General features: G+C 44.8%; 1 protein-coding gene and 1 long non-coding RNA gene across 5 annotated transcripts in view; one reads left to right on the top strand and one right to left on the bottom strand.

Annotated features, from left to right (window-relative positions):
* Window positions 1-21112, bottom strand: part of LOC137344786 (uncharacterized) — a 48722-nt gene extending 27610 nt beyond the window's left edge. Inside the window, exons 1-2 of the long non-coding RNA XR_010968460.1 lie at window positions 19744-21112; window positions 3519-3637 (exon numbers count right to left, since the gene is read on the bottom strand). This is a non-coding gene — a long non-coding RNA (uncharacterized lncRNA). The remainder of the gene's footprint in view (window positions 1-3518; window positions 3638-19743) is intronic.
* The window catches only part of zzef1 (zinc finger, ZZ-type with EF hand domain 1), a 212082-nt gene that overhangs the window by 45719 nt on the left and 144472 nt on the right, over window positions 1-21891 (top strand). For all 4 annotated transcript variants that reach the window (XM_068007936.1, XM_068007937.1, XM_068007935.1 and 1 more), the window contains 8 exons: window positions 1612-1760; window positions 2971-3082; window positions 3976-4182; window positions 6121-6221; window positions 9760-9941; window positions 10235-10368; window positions 10476-10546; window positions 14682-14796. In XM_068007936.1, coding sequence (XP_067864037.1) covers window positions 1612-1760; window positions 2971-3082; window positions 3976-4182; window positions 6121-6221; window positions 9760-9941; window positions 10235-10368; window positions 10476-10546; window positions 14682-14796 — 1071 coding nt within the window. The remainder of the gene's footprint in view (window positions 1-1611; window positions 1761-2970; window positions 3083-3975; window positions 4183-6120; window positions 6222-9759; window positions 9942-10234; window positions 10369-10475; window positions 10547-14681; window positions 14797-21891) is intronic.

The following is a 21891-nucleotide window of genomic DNA, read 5'->3' as shown; positions in this document are numbered from 1 at the left end:
CCCCCCCCGTGTTCTCCCCCACCCCCCCCCCCGTGTTCTCCCCAACCCCCCCCCCCCCCGTGTTCTCCCCCACCCCCCCCCCCGTGTTCTCCCCCCCCCCCCCCCGTGTTCTCCCCCTCCCCCCCCCCCCCCCCCGTGTTCTCCCCCTCCCCCCCCCCCCCCCCCGTGTTCTCCCCCTCCCCCCCCCCCCCCCCCCGTGTTCTCCCCCTCCCCCCCCCCCCCCGTGTTCTCCCCCCCCCCCCCCCGTGTTCTCCCCCCCCCCCCCCCCCCGTGTTCTCCCCCCCCCCCCCCGTGTTCTCCCCCCCCCCCGTGTTCTCCCCCTCCCCCCCCCCCGTGTTCTCCCCCCCCCCCCCCCGTGTTCTCCCCCCCCCCCCCCCCCGTGTTCTCCCCCCCCCCCCCCCCCGTGTTCTCCTCCCCCCCCCCCCCCCCCCCGTGTTCTCCTCCCCCCCCCCCCCCCCCCGTGTTCTCCCCCTCCCCCCCCCCCCCCGTGTTCTCCCCCCCCCCGTGTTCTCCTCCCCCCCCCCCCCCCCGTGTTCTCCTCCCCCCCCCCCCCCCCCCCCCGTGTTCTCCCCCCCCCCCCGTGTTCCCCCCCCCCCCCCCCCCCCCCCCCCCGCGTTCTCCCCCCCCCCCCCGCGTTCTCCCCCCCCCCCCCCGTGTTCTCCTCCCCCCCCCCCCGTGTTCTCCTCCCCCCCCCCCCCCCCCGTGTTCTCCCCCTCCCCCCCCCCCCCCCCCGTGTTCTCCCCCCCCCCCCCGCGTTCTCCCCCCCCCCCCCCGTGTTCTCCTCCCCCCCCCCCCGTGTTCTCCTCCCCCCCCCCCCCCCCCCGTGTTCTCCCCCTCCCCCCCCCCCCCCCGTGTTCTCCCCCCCCCCGTGTTCTCCTCCCCCCCCCCCCCCCCGTGTTCTCCTCCCCCCCCCCCCCCCCCCCCGTGTTCTCCCCCCCCCCCCCCCCGTGTTCTCCCCCACCCCCCCCCCCCGTGTTCTCTCCCCCCCCCCCCCCCCCCCCCCCCGTGTTCTCTCCCCCCCCCCCCGTGTTCTCTCCCCCCCCCCCGTGTTCTCTCCCCCCCCCCGTGTTCTCTCCCCCCCCCCCGTGTTCTTTCCCCCACCCCCCGTGTTCTTTCCCCCACCCCCCGTGTTCTCTCCCCCCACCCCCCCGTGTTCTCTCCCCCCACCCCCCCGTGTTCTCTCCCCCCACCCCCCCGTGTTCTCTCCCCCCACCCCCCCCCGTGTTCTCTCCCCCCACCCCCCCGTGTTCTCTCCCCCCACCCCCCCGTGTTCTCTCCCCCCACCCCCCCGTGTTCTCTCCCCCCACCCCCCCGTGTCCTCTCCCCCCACCCCCCCGTGTCCCCTTCCCCCGCCCCCCCCCGTGTCCCCTTCCCCCGCCCCCCCCCCGTGTCCCCTTCCCCCGCCCCCCCCCGTGTCCCCTTCCCCCGCCCCCCCCCCCTCACTCCTCTCTTGTCTTCCCCCCACCCCAATGCACCACTGGAGATTTTTCCATATTAAAGGCACGATATGTGACTCATCATTACCGGGTATGTGTCGGAAATCTTACTGATCAAGGAGAAGTATATTCAGCTGATCTGTTCATGTCAACTTTTCTGTGCTTTATCCCTTAGGTCCATAATGGTGCAAAAGGAGCCAAATGTGGCTTAATCTTTGCTTATAACGACGATTCAGAAACCTTTGATGCAGAAAAACATTTCAAGAGGTTTGAAAGGTACAATAAATGGAAGCTGCCAGAATTTCGACAGTTTGTGAAGGAAAGGTGAGACCAGCGTCAAATTCTACGTAACATTTTCCATTTGGCTAACTTGTACCAACTTTATGTTTTTATATAATTGTATCTGTTGTAATTTACTATTTGTCGGGGCCATTTTGTTTGTACAAACTAATTTAGATCATGGACTGTTTCCACAGTATGTAAAACTGAGTAGTTACAAGTACACATTGGATAAAAGGTACCAAAGTGATTGTATGTGGTGCACATCAGATACATCTACAGTATGTGTTTTGAGAGTGTCTGTACTGTTGCACAAACTAGGTACAGTAATGGAACTAATTGATTTAAAGGCTGTGTTGGTGATGGATGAGTCCGTAGTTGTCAGTCTGGAATCTCTGATGGCTAAAGCAATTGTACAGATAGAACAGGAACTGTGCACTTTGTTCGATATACTAGTGATGCTATATATGTGTACTCTAGATTATTTGAAGCAGTTCATTTTCAGTAGTTACTTTGTCTGCAGTGCACAATCTGCATCAAAGCCCAATTACAAAATTGGTGCCGAGAAAATGTCCTGTTATGTCTTGTATGTGGTGATTTAAACTTTGGAGCAGCAAGGCACTTAATCACGAGATTGTTATGGAATAGTTTAAATTGCTGCAGTGTTAGTTCTATGCTTGTACGCTAACGTGGATTAACGTGGAATGGGATGTCTAAAGTTGTTGTGAAGTGGATTAGCATGAATGGGTTCATGCCCATGATTCCCACATAACAAGTTCCTGATCCGGGCAGGATGGAGAGCAACTATTCCGCTCTTTTTGGTGTGACAGGGTGAGAGAGAAGAAGAGTTCTCCATTGAAACAATTTGGGGGCTTGTATGTGGTGTGAGGAGAGAGGCCTAAAAACAACTTTTTGTATAGAAAACCACCTCCATATCCAAATAGATTTTCATGTTGAATACAATTTCCTATGACCAGAATCTTTTAGAACTCATTGAATGTTTGATAATTCCCCCCCCCCCCCACCCCAAAATGCTCAGGAGCATAACATTTAGAAATTATGCTAGAAGCTCATTTATTTTTCAGTCAAATTTTTAGGTGAGAATTGATCAAAATCTTAGCATGTCTGTTAATGTAATTGATTATTATAAGAAAATGTTTGCCTCGTCATCTGGGAGCAACTACTATCGCTGTTGTCCTGCAAACGACACTTTATTTGGATGTAATTGATGGTTTCTCACCTCTCTCTAAAACAGACACAGCGGCCAGAATGCTGACTTGGATGGAGATGATCCTGTTGGCTGGTTTGAGCTGGAGGATGAATGGAATGAGACTGAAGTAAAATTACAGATCTGTCGAATCAGCAAGGTAAGAAAGCACCAATAATGTCACTTCCATCAGTGTCTGTCATTAGACAGGCAGCTTCCGATTGACTGGTGTTTCTTGTATAGTTTAGATTCATTGCTCGAGTTGTTGAGAGGCGAGTAACTGATCCAGTGAACCGAATTGTCATCTGCATGTTTGATACTGTTTTTTTATTTTCCTGATATATATTGCATAGCTTTATGACTTCCACTTGTGTCAAATAAAACTGGGTGAAAAGTCTGCTCTAAAGATGTTGAGAGTCCCTGCAATTGTTGAATATGGCAGTGGGTTTCTTGTGAACAATAAACCGCATTCAAGTAACCTGGTGAGATTTTTGATACTGGCACTGGTTGTTCCAGTTTGTGCCAGTAGGTGGTGCCTATGTATTGGTTATTTCCACATATTACATGCAGATTTGACTTGCTCTCAGTAACCTGACCTGATTGCTTGTTCTTCGTTTGCAAACGTCTTCCAGGTGATTAGGCAGTAGGGTTGGATTTCCAACTTCCATTCTGTGTCACAATGACCATTCAAATGCGGCTTGAATTTGAACAAATACTGTTGAGAGGAACGCACAATGGAATGTTTTAATAAATATGATCTAGCTTCTCCTCTTTCTTGTACACTGTCACATAGACTGAATGAGTGAAATGTTGCACTGGTGACACTCACTCAGTAAAAATAATCTATGTGGTACTGTTTGGGATATATGTTCACTTTGCATTAAATAGTTTAAACTTATTTGTTTTTCCATTTTTTTTGTTAATATGGCTGAAATGGGTTTATAGATTTGGTATCTTCATTTATTTATGGTTATTATACAACTGTGTAATGGGACCAGACTTCCGAGCTGCACTTGTGGGATGACTGAGCTCTAACTTGATTTGTCTCCCCAGTATCTGATGGTGAAGTTTCTTTGCCCCCGTCAAGAAGATGAGAATAACGTGCGTATTGGCATCAAGCATCTAACTATTCGTGGTTACTTGAGACCATCCAATCAAGAGTGTGTCTCTCTCTCTGATACAGCATCAAGTGGTCTTGTTACCGGGCAAACTCTCCTGTTGAAGACACTCTACTTTATCCAGCAACTGGCACAGGATGCAGTATGTTGAAAATTATTTTTTAAATCCATATATAAAATATTCAAGGATGCTGTACTTAAAATGAAACTTTTCCTCCAATTTTCTCCACTCTTGCCTAAGAGTGCCTTTTGCTGGGGTCCGTTTCCACAAGCATCAGCAGCCCTCTAGTACCTCATGCAAGTGACTTCTTTGCATGTTGGTCCTGATGGTGCCTGTCCATTTGGTTATAGCCTATTGCAGCCAAACTGATTCCTCTCTTAACCTGACATCCGCGCACACATGCTTTCCAGGATGGATCATTGGACAATGATCCAGAGCAGAGGCCCCGAGTATGGTCAGCTAACTCAGTATAGATCGTGGCTCAAACCTAGGACCTTCCTGGTCTTCATGGCTTGATATCTTGCCATGTGATGCAGTTACCCTCAAAGCCATTAGGATGAGGAACTTGAAACCAGTTTGCTGGGGCACAGATGGCCAGTGGAGCTTGGTGAGGTTGGTGGTGACAGGAGTGCAGGACATTTGAGTGGTTTATGAGCCTGAACTCTTGTAGAGCAGTTGTTCCCAATTATTTGCTTCGCCCTCTCTGGGGTATGTTCTCCAGCCGCACATTGCAACCTGTAACCTTCATTTGTCTGGGTTAGCTCCTCATCCAATTCCTCATTCAGTGCCACTTTGGGGGTGTGTGTGACTGATTTTTTTTCCAAGTTTTTGGAGTGGATCACTTGAAGAAACCTCTAGATATCCGAAGTTTTTAATTATCCGGAATAGTGGGACCTATTAGGGGCAAAGAGGGAAATCTTTTTGTGGAGGCAGAAGGCATGACTGAGGTACTGAATGAATACTTTACATCTGTCTTCACAAAAGAAGAGGATGAAGTTTAAGTCGCAGTAGAGGAGGAGGGAGTAGAGATATTGGATAGGATAAAAATAGATAAAAAGGAGGTGCTAAATAGGTTGGCATCACTCAAAGTTAACAAGTTACCCGGTCCAGATGGGATGCATCCTAAGTTGCTTAGGGAAGCACGGATGGAAATAGCAGAAGCTCTGACCACAATCTTTGGATATGGGAGTGGTGCAAGAGGACTGGAGGATTGCAAATGTTACACCCCTATTCAAAAAAGGGGAGAGGGATAAACCTGGTAAGTACAGGCCAATCAGTCTAATGTCAGTGTTGGGAAAACTACTAGAGACCATTTTCAAGGACAAAATTAATTCTCACTTCTGATAAAACTTGAGTACTGTGACTGAATTAAAGGAGCTTATTGGATCTGATAATATTCCTCAACGTAGGATGAATTGGTCTGATGGGGCCCATCATGGATTCCTCATGGAAATTCCATGCAGATGCTGAATGGGCAGCAATCTGTAAATAGAAAGAACTCTCAGCCTCCTAAATGGAAATAAGAGATTGAATGAGTATGTGAGGGTGGACTTTCAGGGCACTATATAATTGAGGATGGTGACAAACCAAGGCATACTGACTGAGTCATTATTTGCTGCCACAATTGTCCAAGTCCCTTTAAGATACACTTCTCTTGATGGTTAATGACTGCAGTGATTCAGTCTTCCCACTCGATGTGGGAGGTTGGCCTGCATGTACTGCTCTATCACTCCCAGGTATTTTCTTTCTATAAACTCACTGCCAGCAATTTGTTGGCTATGTAATTTAGTCTATCTTTTTATTTTTGAATTAGTTGTGAGCAGGCTGAACTGGACAATGACAGAATGACTTGGGTGAAAGGGTAATAAAGGTTGTGACTGAGGACTTTGACCTTGTGACTGGCACTGCATAATTTTTTGTTCATCAAAATAATAATAACAGCGTTCCCAACAAGGACCTATGTGAAACAACTACTACATAACAGGCCATAGTTGGCTCAGAGTGGTCTGTATTGTGTTTTTTAAAATTTGTGTTACCCGCTGGTATGATGATTAATCGATGTGCTTTCTTTACCTGTAGGCAGAATTGAGAGAGCGGAGGTTAAAGCAGAAACCTTTTCTGGACTTTTCAGACCTTAACCTACAGCTCTTCTGGAACTTCTACAAAAAATTCAGACAAAAGTAAGCCTGTATTTTGTTTTCTTCCCACTGACTTTATTCCCATTACTTGACTTCTGCTGGAGGCAGCAATTCATGTTGGTGTAGGTTCTTTAGGTGAAGATGCTGGCACCTGCATCTTACCCAAGTGGCCGTTCTTCATGTGTGATCCTGGACAGGAACTGGTGGAATGCTGTTTGCTCGAAGGTGGGTCAGAGTCTGTGTCCCAGCAGAAAGAAAGAAGAAAGACTTGCATGACCCCAGGACACCCCAAAGTGCTTTACAGCCATTGAAGTATTTTTGAAGCATAGTCACTGTTATAATGTAGGAAATGTGGCAGCCAATTTGTGCACAGCAACGTCTCTCAAACAGCAATGTGATAATGACCAGATAATGTGCTTTAGTGGTGTTGCTTGAGGGATAAATATTGACCAGGTCACCAGGGGATCTCCCCTCCTTTTCTTCGAAAGGTGCCATGGGATCTTTTACATCCACTTGATAGGGCAGACAGGGCCTCAGTTTAATGCCTTATCCGAAAGACGGCACCTCCGACTACAGCGCTCCCTTAGTATTGCACTGGAGGGTCAGCCTAGATTTTGTGCTGAAGTTTCTGGAGTGGGACTTGAACCCATGACCTTTTGACTCAGAGGCGAGAGTGCTACTGCCGAGCCATGGCTGACACAGCAGAGCCCAACTCTGTTGAGGGAGAGCTGTGTGTGAGAGAGTCTCCCCCTTCTTACTAGCCTAGGGGGACTGAGACCAAATGTGTACATTCTCTCCAGACTGGATATTGAATCTGGGACCGCCCTACTTTTCATGGCTCAGTGCAGCCCTGTGCATGATCCACACACTATTCTGATCCAGCATGCTGTGAAAACCAGGGCAATGGAATTAAAATCACTTGAAGCTGTTCTGATAAAATGTTCCCGTTTCTTTAAGGTGGGACATTTTTTAATAGTGTTTGGTTGTCTATGCTTCTGATTATTTTATATATTTTATGGGAATTTTGATAAACCAGCTTTTGGTGAAATGCTTTGTAGGAGTTGTAAGTTGTTTTTCAGGGGGTGGTGAATGAGTGTTCAATTTAGCATAAATGAAATAAATAGGTGTATAGAAAAGATTTGATTGGAAACAAAATACAAGCAGAATATTAAGCCATGAAATTCAATTGATTCTTGGCTCATTTAATTTGTAAACACGTCCACCTTAGCACAAGGAATGTGCAGGTCATTCTTCAGTGTAGTTGAAATCCTTAAAGTTGTGAAATATTTTAAACAGTAGTGTTGAGGATTTGCCATCAGTCTGTTTTCATTGGTTGCTATGGATACAGAAGGTTTAATAGTCTAGAGATGGCAGGCAGCATGGTGGCACAGGGGTGAGTTTTCCAACATGGTGTGAAACGGACTCCTGCTTGTGCACCCCCAGACTCAGGACTCTGTGGTAGTAGTGGGGGAAAGAGGAGGAAGCACTGATGGGAAAAGAAATCGATGGCTGAAATAGCCAGACTTTCCTCCTATGCTTCCTTGAAGGTTATTTGGTCATGCTAAGCTGCATATTAGGATGCATAATTGTTGTACCATGCTGTTAGCGATTAAGATTGAGAAATAGTTAAAACATCCATTTTACACGAAAGGAATCACTTACGTTGGGTTCCATTTTAATTCTGTTGTTAAAACTTAGAATGCAAGATTGCAAAAGCAACTAACAGTACAATGTCTGCACAAAGGGTAACAGCATCAAAAGGAAAATACTGCGAATGCTGGAAATCGGAAATAAAAACAGAAAATGCTGGGAATACTCAGCAAGTCAGGCAGCATCTGCCTGAAACAAAAGATGGGTCTAGAGGAGCTGTAAATGGGCAACAGCAGAACTATTACCAGCACCCGATGTCCGAAAAAATGGGAACGGTGATTATGATCTGAAATTATTGAAATCAGTGTTGAGTCTGGAAGGTTGTAAAGTGCCTAATCGAAAGATGAGGTGCTGTTCCTCGAGCTTCCGTTGAGCTTCATCGGAACAGTGTTGGAGGCCGAGGACAGGGAGGTCAGAGTGGGCCGGGGAATTAAAATGGCAAGTGACCGGCAGGTTAGGGTCACACTTGCGGACTGAGCGGAGGTGTTCAGCAAAGCGATCACCCAATCTGCGTTTGATCTCCCCACTGTAGAGGAGACTGCACTGTGAGCAGCAAATACGGTATACTAAATTGAAAGAATTACAAGTAAATCACTGCTTCACCTGGAAGGAGTGTTTGGAGCCCTGGATGGTGGGAAGGGAGGAGGTGAAAGTGCAGGTGTTGCATCTCCTGCAGGGAAGGTGCCCTGGGAAGGAGAGCGGATGTTGGGGGTGATGGAAGAGTGGACCTGCGTGTAGCGGAGGGAACGGTCCCTTTGGAATGCTGGGAGGGGAGGGGACGATGCGTTTGGTGGTGGGATGGTCACTGGAGGTGGCGGAAATGGCAGAGGCTGATATGTTGAATGTGGAGGCTGGTGAGGACAAGGGGGACTCTACCTTAATTCTGGGAATTGTAAACAATTTTACAACACCAAGTTATAGTCCAACAAATTTATTTTAAATTCCACAAGCTTTCGGAGGCTTCCTCCTTCGTCAGGTGAACGGTGTGGAAAGCCGTTCACCTGACGAAGGAGGAAGCCTCTGAAAACTTGTGGAATTTAAAATAAATTTGTTGGACTATAACTTGGTGTTGTAAAATTGTTTACAATTGTCAACCCCAGTCCATCACCGGCATCTCCACATCTTAATTCTGGGAGGGGAGGGAAGGGAAGGGGTGAGGGCAGAAGTGCGGGAAATGGGATGAACACGGTCGAAGGCCCTGTCGACTACAGTGGAGGGGAGTCCTTGGTTGAGGAAAAAGGAAGACATATCTGGTAACTGCAGCCTACTTCTGGGCCAGCTTTATCACAATCAGAGACTCCATTCTCTTTTCAGGCCTTCCTAACCCAAACAATAATATTTAACAGGCCTAGGAACATCTCGATAGGGACTGGTACCGAAAGTGGGTAGAGGATTGGGGAATGGAGTGGTGCAGCTAGAAACAGTATAAATGGGGTAACATCATAGCAATAGGTCGGCAGAAGAAGAATGGAGACATCTGGAGGGTTGAGCTGCAATGTGTGTATCTTCTGAGGCGAAGCATCTTTTGTGATCTCTGTGTCGGTCGTGGGTATTTAACGTTTAATCTTTAATAAACAGCAAGTGTTTGACTCCAAGAATTCATCCTTGGTTTGTAGGCACAGGACTGCAACAGTAGTCTATATTATAACAAAAATAGACATCCTAACAATATGACTACCAGGATGGTAGAAGACGAACTAGGTGGACCTTGGTCTTTTATTCACCTAATAACTCCTATGAGAGGTGATAACTCTGTCTCTTCCCCATGCCCTTAGCTATAAAAAGAAAAGGGAATTTGGAGGAAAAGAGCTCAAATAAAAATGGCAAAACATTAGCTCTCGTGATAGATTGTGTGCAAACTTTCAGGAAAACAATCTTAGCTCAGTAACGAGCAATATAGGAAATGTAACTTTTTTTTTTCTCCCTACAGCCGAGAATTAGATTGTCTCCTGGCACAGACTCTTTTATTGCAACTGCTTCAGAATTGCTTGGTATTACTGTCTGGATCTCATCAACCTGCAAAAGCACAGAGCACAGAACAGCCTGGCGCTGAGAGCAAGCAACCTATCGATGCAGAATCTGCTCGGGATCTCTACGTGTATCTTTGTAAAGGTAATGAGTGAGGATGATCTGGTGGCGTCATTAGGTGTTTGAGTTTCGTGTATTTCGCGTTGGGCTTAAAAGAAGTGTTTTGATAAGTGTAAGGTGAATGTCGGTGATGTATTTTCCTCTGTGTACACCTATTGGGGACATGAGAGGTTAACTTTCACTCCGTAGAGATGTACACGCAGTAGCATTCTGCTGTGCACATAGTGGGATATTGAAGCCCCAGTATTCGGCACTGCTGGGTTTGTAGAGTTGCTGCTAATCTGTGCACCTTTTAATATCGCCTCTTCTCCAAGCAGTGGTGGACGATGCGGAATATGACACAGTTTCCGGGACGATGCTGAGGAAGGAAGCTGTAAATACCATCCTTAGTGGAGCTGCCATCTTTTTTCCAGATGTACAGACCCGGCGCAATCAGCTTTTTAAAATGATGGTAAGATTCAGTGTCCCAGTCAGGCTTTCCTTTCTCTTGGTTAAAGTGAAACTTACGTAGCCGATTGTACGCCCGTTCCCCACCTTGTGTTCTTTTAACTTTTGCAGGAAACAATCACTGAACCGTCTCAACCTCAGTCTGCTACAATTACGTTCCAGTCCCTGTGTCATTACTTCAGGTGAGTCAGAGGTGCATGGGACTTTAAAAACAAGTAAGTATGGTGACTAGAAAGAAGAATGAAAGGACTTGAATTTATATCGCGCCTTTCATGACTCTAGGCCGTCCCAAAGCACTTCACAGCTAATGAAGTGTAGTCACTGTTGTGATGTAGGGAAACCAGGCAGTCATTGGCACACAGCATGGTTCCACAAACAGATTTAAGATATGACCATATAATGTTTTTAGTGATGGTTAAATATTGCCCAGACACCAGGAGAACTCCCGTGCTGTTCGAATAACGCCATGGGATTTTTTACATCCTGAAAGGGCAGGTGGGACCTCGGTTTAATGTCTCAGCTGAAAGCCGGCACTCCTGACAATGCAGCACTCCCTCAGTACTGCAGTGGGGTGTCAGCCTGGATTATGTCCTCAAGTCTCGAGGGGGCTTGAACTCACAACCATTTGACATAGAGGCATGAGTCCAAGGTTGACGGTGCAAAATGTGCAGAGTACAAAATGTAACAGTTCTGAAGTTTTATCTGTTAATAGTATATTGAAGGATCTACTGGTAAGTGAGAATAATGCTTAATTGCATTTTTGTAACATTGTAGTATGAAAGTGTCAGGAAACAAAATATGGGTTTGCATCCAGAGTTCCCAGAGAGAGTTCGAGTTCCTGATTTGAGCTGTGTTAATGCTGTTCATCTGCCTCGGGAAAATGTCTGAATTGGTTTACTTCCTCCTGTCGGCAGGTTATCGAAACTGTGAAGGCCAGAACTATTAGTGGGCTGAACTGGAGGAGGATTTGTAATTGTGGGAGGCTGCTGCTAGGGAACTAAATTAGGTTTGTGGTGGGGTGGGAAGTTGGGAGGGAATTTTGTTTATGTAAAGAAACGTTAGGGGAAAAAATTAAATTGTAATGCACCAAATACCGAAGGATGATTTTCGATAAATTGCCCCCCTGCTTATTTATCCAAAACCTAGCTGTTAGTTTATGCAGCTCCATAAGTTTAATTTAAATATTTGGGAAATAATTTATCAAGCATGGGTTACGGGCAGCGTCTCCTTCATTTTTCCAAAGCCTCCCTCCTGGGCTTTGCCTTTCAACATCAGCCCTGTTCAAACTGCAATGGTGACGTGGCCCTGATCTCCAAATCGCACCACGGCCTCTTCCCAACTCAGCCAGCATCATCTCCTCCTTTGCGCTGCTCTCCCTATTCCACTCTTCGTGTCCTTTATTTAATATCCTTGCCTCTTGTTGCCACATTTCCCCATCCTCCCTAAGCTGTCCATCTGCCGCTGCACTAAACAACTCCTCATCCTCGGTGACGTTAATCTTCACCTTAACTCCCCTCCTTTTGAATTCACCACCCTCCTGTCCTTTCTCAATCTCTTTCCTATAAACTCCTCTACCAATAATCCTTGGCCACCTTCCTGAACCTCGCCATATCATGTGGCCTCTCTGTACTCATGGTCTCAATCTCTGATGAGGCTTCCTCTGACAACTTCGTCATCTTCGCTCACCACACATGTTATGTCACCCTCCAACACACACTATTTTCATCATCTGCCCATCAAAAAAGAACTCTTCTGGAGCGCTCTCACTCTCAATTCCCAAATTCTCCGCCTCTGGTCCCCACTCATGGCAACCTCTTGGTTGCTGTCAGTTTGCTTAGCCCTCTCATCTCGAGTAAAACTATCACTGCCTCCTATCACTGCTGTTCTCCGATGCACCCCCCCCTGCCATTTTCGTTTCCAAGTCTGAGGGGCACAAATTCGCGTGTACCTGACGTACAACTGAATGAGCCATCCATTGCCAGATCTATTTTGATCCCAATAGGGGCACTATTTTTCTTGGCTCTCGTCATCCAACGCCACACACCATTCCAAGGTCACCCTGGAACAGGGATAATCCAAGGCTCCTATTCTCTACAATCAACTGTTTCCTTAAACCCCGTTTCTCCATCCCCTCCACCAGCACCAAGTACCGAGTGTGAGGAACCCGAGAAAGAGACTGTCAGTGCAGCTGTCTCTGCTGTGTCTTCCCTCGCGCCCCCGCGCCCCATCGATCAGAGTCCTCCAAATATCTATCTTTACCCCCTCTTGTTCATTAACAGGCAGCCCCTCGGTGACATCAGCCACAGACACGGGGTCAGCTTCCTTCTGTGCCGATGACATCTGGCTCTACTTCTTCTTCGCCACTTCCCTTGACTCCTCAACTGCGTACGTACTGTCAGACTTGTCCGATATCTGGTTTTGGAAGGTTTCCATCAGCTCAGCACTGGGAAGACTAAAGCTGTTGTCTTCGGCTCCCGCCACAAACTCTGATTCCTCGTCACCGATTCCTTCCCCCTCCCCGGCTGCTGTCTCGGGCTCAACCAGACTGAGTTTTGGTTCAGATTTCATATCTTCTTCACTACAAAAATAGTTTACTTCCACCTCCACAATATTGGCCACCTCTGCCTGTTCACTTCTGAAACGCTTGAGCATGCTTCGTCACCTCTAGACTGAACTACTCTAATGCCCTCCTTGATAACTCACTTCCACCCTCCATAAACTCCAAGTTGTGCAAATCACTGCTGCACATATCCTGTCCCACTCGCCCATTGCCCTGTACTCCATTTACAGAGTGTTCTAACTGCAATGCTGAATATATTAGAGTTGCTCTGTTGTTGATATGGGCTTGGACTGCTGTTGCTTAACTGGGGCTGGAGCAGGTTGCATAGATCTGGTGGGGTGAGGTCATTTAAAGTTTAGACTGAGGATTTTAAATTTAATGCAATGGAAGTAATTCCCTAAATCTCTCCACCTCTCCTCTTGTCAAAACCATCTCTTTGCCCAAGCCTTCTAATCTCCCCCTTGGCTTGGTGTCCACTTTCCTTATGCCTATCTGTGAAATGCCTTGGGGTGTTCTTTACGTCAATATAAATTGACGCTATATAAATTGTGTCGTCATTGCACAAGTTACTGACATTCATTTCATATTCAAGATGTAGATTCGTCCTCAATATCATACTGTGGCTTTGAGATGTTCAGGCACCACTTTGTCACATAAACATATTTCTGTGTAGCACTTCTTTTAAAAAAAAAACCAAAGCTAGCCAGTTCCTGCTGGTTTCTTCTGACCTTGGGAATAAGCAGGGCATTTGTGAGCATGTTCCAATCTGTAGAGAAACTTCTGCAGTAATAGAAAATACCCTCTAACTGACCTCAGAAGCTGCCTATAACCAGTTAGCTTCTAACTGACATCACATTTTTGCCCTTAATTGGACACACCAGTTACACCTCAGTCCACCATAGCAGAATAATACGCTGTATTATTGTATACATAGTATGATGCTCCCGTCCTTATAGGACAGCATATCCTCCAATTTACCATGAGCAATGCCATGAGAGATCTGCTAGTTAATCTAAAATAAAACCCCAAGCATATATTACTAATACATTTTTATCTATAAATGGATCCATAAAGAATTTTTCTAGAGCTCTTTCCTAATGGCTACGTAACACTTTTTTTATTGGCTGCCTTCCATTCCTGAAAAATGGAACATTACTCACTCTATCCAACATAATCCTTTTTAGGATTGTCGGTAATAAAACCTCATGCTCAGTTTTTAAATAAAAAATCCCAGAAACCACATTGTGATTTAATGTACTCCGGGGACAGTGTGTCCTGATCGCGATGCATTGGAGTTGGTCTGTTGTAGATATGGCCTTGAATTGCTATTGTTTAACTGCGGCTCCAGAATTCCAGTGGCGTTCTTCCTGTTCCACCCTTCTAAACCTGTTTTCCCCCCTCCCCCACCAACTCCTACTCAACATTGGAAAGTAATTAATTAATGTTCTGGTGGGATCCATGCAGGAACTGAGTCTCTTACATTATTTATCCATAATACTTAGCAGGAGAAAGATGCTATGGCAGCCTGGATGAGTCTTTGAGTCAGCAGAGTCCTTTGACCAAAGGCATAAGAAACAACTAAAACTGAGTGTGTACAGTGCCTCCAAATGGATTTTATTTTCTCCATTTTTTTTTTAGGTGTCCTATATAGTATTTTTTTGATGCCCATTTGTACATTATAATTACAGATTTAAGTTGTTTTGCAAGCCTAGACGAGTCCTACAGTTTTGATTATTGTTCTTTGTTTTCTGGTATAGCAATCGGGATCCAAGTGGGCTGCTTCAGTTGCCGCAGAAGGGGGTTCCTGCAGAGTTTGACATTAACCCAGTAATGATGGTCATGGATACCTTGCTGTTAGTAGCAACACGAGAGGTAAGAAGTTCATTGTCTGTGCTCCCAAACTGAGTGAACGAATGAATTATTTGCTGATTTTGATCACCTGGACCCAATAATAGAGTTTTAGGGAGAGGCTAGTAATTTATAACATGAAGCTGCCATCATTTTAGTCTGATTGTTGTATAGAAATGGTAATTGCTTTCCTAACTTGAGATCAGTCCTTAATGAAAGCAGAAATTTGCCTGTATTTAAAAAGTCTTATTAGTCAAGCTTAAAAAAAAATTGGAATAGGGCAAATAGTACATTGGCCTTTACTTATTTGTGTAATTTATAGTCTCTGTCTATGATCTTGATGTTCTACCTCTCCTCCTCCCCACCAAAATAGTAAATTGTTGATTGCGATAGTTGCATCATGCTCAAATAAGTAGTAACTGATATTGAAATAATCCCTTCATACTGTGGACCTGTTATCCTGCAGTCGCCATGTACTAATCGGGTATTTTGTGCTGCCCACTAATCACATCTGATGGCAGCTTATGTCTGTCGCGGCTGCACACTTACATTCCAAGCGACCGGGTATTGGTAACTGAAATGCAGTATGTTGCAGCGTAACTTACTGAGCGGTCCAACCCTCACCTTCTGAAGCAGATTTTAGAGTAACTCCTGATTTTACATGGATTCAATCTAATTTGGAGCAACCAGCCTGACCGGGATTCTATTTCCGTTGCCATCCTATGAGACAGCAATCTGGTTAGTGCATAATTTGTCTGATTGAGTGTAATTCCTCTGCTCCTGCAGTCTGGCTTAGTGATATCGGAGAGGCCTGGAATAGGTTCACATGCTCACAGCCCATCGACTGCAGATTAGAGTTCAAATTCCTAGCTAGCCTCCCGGTGTCCCCAGGCCAAGCATCATCTGTAGTCAAGAGTCGGCCAGTTATTGCGTTTAAGCCTTAAATCAGAAGACGTCAGAAACCAGATTCCATTCCACAGAATGTATTTGTCATCAATACATATATTCTCTTTTAACTACTCGTGAATTCCATTGGCTTCAACATTTGAAGTGCGACTTTTTCGTAGAAACTTTGAATTGTGCTGTAATCAGCTAGTTTAAGGACCCTAGTTAAGTGCCTCACGCATGATTGTTCATCTGGCCAGGGTGGTACAGATGAATGTCTTACTCTGCATGTTATCCACTGTCCAGAGAAACCGCCATAGACCAACATATCACCCTCCAATGATGGTGTTACTGTGCTAGTGTGTTAACTAGCCAGTGGAGATGACTACAGACACAGTCACTAGCTTTCATCTCCAGGATAGGGTGTGGGGTCCTCCATATGACTCAGCGTTGTGGTTAGCCTTGAGCCATTTCAAAGGCTGTATTCACAACAGTGCTACCAAGGTGTAGAGTGACAGAACCATGGAATTGGCATATCTGCCCAACATTGAAGGGTGTTGGGCAGGGAGGCATTAGGAACATAGGAACAGGAGTAGGCTATTCAGCCCCTCGTGCCTGTTCCGCCATTTGATAAGATCATGGCTAATCTGTGATCTAACTCCATGTACCTGCCTTTGGCCCATATCCCTTAATACCTTTGGTTGCCAAAAAGCTATCTATCTCAGATTTAAATTTAGCAATTGAGCTAGTATCAATTGCCGTTTGCGGAAGAGAGTTCCAAACTTCTACAACCCTTTGTGTGTAGAAATGTTTTCTAATCTCGCTCCTGAAAGGTCTGGCTCTAATTTTTAGACTCTGCCCCCTACTCCTAAAATCCCCAACCAGCGGAAATAGTTTCTCTCTATCCACCCTATCTGTTCCCCTTAATATCTTATAAACTTCAATCAGATCACCCCTTAACCTTCGAAACTCCAGAGAATACAACCCCAATTTGTGTAATCTCTCCTCGTAACTTAACCCTTGAAGTCCGGGTATCATTCTAGTAAACCTACGCTGCACTCCCTCCAAGGCCAATATGTCCTTCCGAAGGTGCGGTGCCCAGAACTGCTCACAGTACTCCAGGTGCGGTCTAACCAGGATTTTGTATAGCTGCAGCATAACTTCTGCCCCCTTGTACTCCAGTCCTCTAGATATAAAGGCCAACATTCCATTTGCCTTCTTGATTATTTTCTGCACCTGTTCATGACACTTCAACGATCTATGTACCTGAACCCCTAAGTCCCTTTGGACATCCACTGTTTTTAACTTTTTACCATTTAGAAAGTACCCTGTTCTATCCTTTTTTGATCCAAAGTGGATGACCTCACATTTGTCTACAATGAATTCCATTTGCCACAGTTTTGCCCATTCACCTAATCTATCAATATCCCATTGTAATTTTATGTTTTCATCTACACTGCTTACAATGCCACCAATCTTTGTGTCATCGGCAAACTTAGATATGAGACTTTCTATGCCTTCATCTAAGTCGTTAATAAATATTGTGAATAATTGAGGCCCCAAGACAGATCCCTGCGGGACTCCACTAGTCACATCCTGCCAATGTGAGTACCTTCCCATTATCCCTACTCTCTGTCGCCTTTCGCTCAGCCAACTTCCTAACCAAGTCTGTACTTTTCCCTCTATTCCATGGGCTTCTATCTTAGCTAACAGTCTCTTATGTGGGACCCTATCAAATGCCTTCTGGAAGTCCATATAAATAACATCCATTGACATTCCCTTGTCCACTACTTTAGTCACCTCTTCAAAAAATTCAATCAGGTTTGTCAGGCACGACCTACCTTTCACAAATCCATGCTGGCTCTCTCTGATTAACTGAAAATTCTCGAGGTGTTCAGTCACCCTATCCTTAATTATAGACTCCATTAGAATGAATGAGTCACACAAATGCGCTTCCACTTGTAGGCAATCAGTTCCTGCGGACAACAAATGGAACTATCTGGAGGCGGGGTTCGAGGGCACGATCTGAAGACCTGAGAGTCCACCTTGCTGCTATCTTTATCACCTGGCTGGGAATAACAGTGAGGGGGGTAGGTGGGGGTGGTGGGGTGAGGGGTTCCCCATGGTGTGTCCTGGTTTATGAAGGGCACCCGCAAATTGCATTCTTGCATTCCTGAGGCTGTTCATAGGTGACACTTGAATCTGCTTCTCTAAAAGGTTAATGTTAGAATCTTCAGAATTAATGTGTTGCTGGGAGCTTAGTTTTTTTTCACCTTGCTACCTCTCATCTCAGTGCAAAGAACTAGTGAACTGCATTGGTAATAGATGAAAGGCATTGGTATCTGATTTGATAGGGCAGTTCTTCCCTTATCCTTCCTTTTTGACTAAGATTGTTTGAAGTTTCACTTATCTTAGGAAATTATATCTGCCACCTTTGAAAAGAAGTGTCACTTAGTTGACGTGCATAGGGCACTAGGCTTTTACAGGATGAAAGAGTTTAGTCAATCTAGGCAAATTTGTGTAGTTTCCTTTGGGATTTCGACTTTGGTTAAATCCATTGCTTTTTTGAAGTTTGCATATTGAATGGTGAATCATGGAATTCACGAGTAGCTAATATAATCTATGTTAATAAATATATTCTGTAGTCATGCAGGAGTTCTGCACTGGAATGGAATCGGGTTTCTGATGTGTTATGTTTAAGTCTTCTGATTTTAGGCTTGAACCCAATAACTGGTCCACAAAAGATGGCCGACTCTGTACCTCTGCTAATCTCTGAACACATCAGGGAAAGTTAGAAACGATTGCACTAATGTAGTGAGCACCTCTTGGGTCAACATGTAGAGGATTGCTCGTGGCCATCTGCAAGCCATCCCGGACTGGTATGCATGCTATTGCCTTATCTTCGCCGCTCAGAATGGATACTTTTGGCATTGCTTTGCTGCAAACTTACTGTTCTCAGAATCTCCCAGTTTTTGTACCAATTTTGTTTTCTATTTGTGTGTGAGAGGTTCTTCCACGTGCATTCACCCAACATTTAGAGAACCTATGGGGAGTCTCTGCTATCACAGGATCTTCTGAGTAGATGGACTGAAATGGACTGTGGTTTCTGGCATTGAGGAACTGCACCTGATTTAATTTTAAAGTGACTTAAGGAAAATGTTCTTTTGAAAGGATATTGTAATCTTTTTCCAGAACGGTGTGTACTTGGCATGTTCCATGTTCCACTTCCAACGCCTCAATATTTTAGTCATGGTTTATTCTTGAAGATTTGTGTCATCACAGATATCGATAGAACTAGTTCACAATTACCACTTTTATTAATTATACTGATAGTTTTAAAAAAATACATTCCACTCGATCCCCAATTTGATGCAGGAATACAGATATCAAAAATTCCACTATATGAACAATACAGGAATACAGATCACAAAAAAACCACTAACTAAACAGTACATGACTTTTTAAATCTTCTAAAATATTCAAAGCTTGAACCCCGTTATTTATCCCAGTTCTCTAATAGAAGGTGCAAGGTTCCACTACAAAATGTAAAAGCAAATCAAAATTCCCAGGTTGTGTTATTGTGACGACCATCAATGATTCATTAGTTTGCAATGGCAAAATGTGTAATGAACCAAGTTACGAAACAGTTTATATAATGTGTGAAATCTGTCCTGACGTTTTTCGAGGAGGTGGTTGTGGTAGCAAAAAGGGGCGAGGATGAAGAAGTGAACTTCACGCCCACCAGAAGTGTGGGAAGTTGTGGGACAGCTTGGGTGAGTGCTGTGAAATCAGTGACTGATCGCTTCGCAGCGTGTAGTTTTTAAATCACTTTTTAACATAGTGAAATAATGAAAACTTCCAGTACCCAATTATTTTTTGCTCTAAGCTTATTTTTTTAATTACAAATATGTAAAATTATATTACCCAAGTACTTCAGAACTGAGATGGTAGGTAGTAGTGAAAAGAGAGGTGGCTGTCTCGTCCCTTTTGAAATATTTATAACCAGACGAGACGTGGAAAATATTCCTTTGTTTTCATTAAATTTTGCATTTTCACACACGGTATAAACTTAGAAACAAAGCCTACCTGTTAACCATTAGGGCACCCAGTTCAACGTCAGCACACAGTGAGTAAATGAGAAATTAAACAATTCTTTTGCTTCTTATTACACAATAGTTAAAGATTAATACAAATAGCTAACTTGACAGTATTCCAGATGTGCCAAAGTTAAACCTCTCCACTTTTACATTGTTATTAGTTGTGACTGAAAGAGGAGAAAATAGAGTTGAGTGGCCGCAGCCTCCTCTGTGTTTTTGGTACTGGAAGAGTGTTTTGCATGTTTGAAAATACGTCTAATGCCCACAATTAATTGACAACCTCCAGTTGGTAATTTCATTATCCTTCCCCCACCCCCACCCCCTGCCAATCCCGCAAGTTTCAATCCCACTGCTGTCAAAATCCATATTATGAGCAAGTCTGCTGGAAAATAATTCTGCTGAAAAGTAATCCAGTTGTGAATATCGAAGCTCATTCAGGAGAATATCTTGAGCTGTCTAATTTCCTTTACTTAAGGAATCCATGTGGATACAGATAAACAGTTTCCTTTATTTTCATCATAGGTTTAAGCTTTCTACGTGGTGTCTCCGTTCCTTGTGCATCTTGGTTTGAAGCTGCATTTGAGGGACCAGCCATGGCATACTTTAGGCCAAGTGTTTGTTGGCAGCTCCTTTGTTCATATTGCGAGTTAATGTGTTCCATTACTGCTTTAACTATCAATCTTTTACTCACTGACTTATTTGGTGCCACCTTTGCATCTATCAGATAATCATTCAAGATGCTAATGGTTACGAACTTCTTATTTAGGAGCCAGCTTACATGTGGAATCTGTCGCAATAAAGTCATTTTCACATCCATTTGATCCTTTGTTATATGTAAATCTGCGCATAGTTTTGAGATTGATTCTTTAGGAAGGAGCTCCAATATTTTTTTGCATTCTCTCCTTTCATGGTCCTGAAGTCTTGGTAATTCATTTGTCTGACTTGTAGCCCAATTTTTTTGTATGATGGTCACAAGTTCTTTTCTTTGCATTTTCCAATCAACAGTAACACCATTATTTCTCAAATACTTGTACAACAGATTTTTTGACAGAGCCTTGTAGGATAGCAATTGCTTGGTGGAGATGGTGTTCTCGATGATCTTGTTGATCAGCTCTATTTGGCTGTATTTCGGGCCGCCCTCTTTGTATTCCTTGTCTACTCTTTGACAGATCTTTCTCAGTTCCTGTTCACTGCATTTGATGAGAAGACTTTTCCAAGTGCTCATCCTCATACCGGTCCGGGGCATTGTCTCACTTGTATGGCGGAACCGTAGCTGCAGGTATTCAGTGCAGTTAATCTGAGGTTCTTAAGTGGAACTGCAGGTAAAAGACTTCAGTGTTCTATAATGTCACCAACAGAACTCTCAGAAAAATAAGGGATGGGTTTGTACTATCAGTAGAATGACTCATCCTTTCTGTTGAATTAATTCCAACCAGGTATTACAAAACCAAATGTTTAACCCGTGTCGATGATTATTATACTTAGTCACCCAAATTGCAAGGCCAACCTGTGTCAGTGTTTGTTTGGATTTCAGTGTGACTCAGAAACAGACGGTGACAGAATTTGTAATTCACCTAGTTTCTAAGTTTGTTCATTTTAATGAATTTAGCATAACATTGCATATGACCTTCCACTTGTTTTCCTCCGAGAACCTGTGTCCTTCCACCTGAAAGGTCTGGCGGCCTTTTTTAACCCCGATGATGGTGGGGGATTTGGTGATGGTGATGCTGTTGAATGTCATGGGTGGTGGTTAGACATAGAAACACAGAAAATAGGAGCAGGAGTAGGCCATTCGGCCCTTCGAGCCTGCTCCGCCATTCAATATGATCATGGCTGATCCTCTATCTTAACACCATATTCCCGCTTTCTCTTGTTGGAGATTGTCATTGCCTGACACTTGTGTGTCGTGAATGTTACTTCTCACATATCAGCCCAAGCCTGGATGTTGTCCAGGTCTTGCTGCATGCGGGCACGGACTGCTTCATTATCTGAGGGGTTGCGAATGGAGCTGAACACTGCAAACATTCCCACTTCTGACCTTATGATGGAGGGAAGGTCATTGATGAAACAGCTGAAGGAGATAGATATATTGAAGGATATTCAAGAAGGAGATGGATATATTTCTTAATGCTAAAGG

Source organism: Heptranchias perlo, chromosome 28 (assembly GCF_035084215.1).
Source record: "Heptranchias perlo isolate sHepPer1 chromosome 28, sHepPer1.hap1, whole genome shotgun sequence".
NCBI lineage: Eukaryota > Metazoa > Chordata > Chondrichthyes > Hexanchiformes > Hexanchidae > Heptranchias > Heptranchias perlo.
This window is presented reverse-complemented; position numbering and strand designations above follow the sequence as displayed.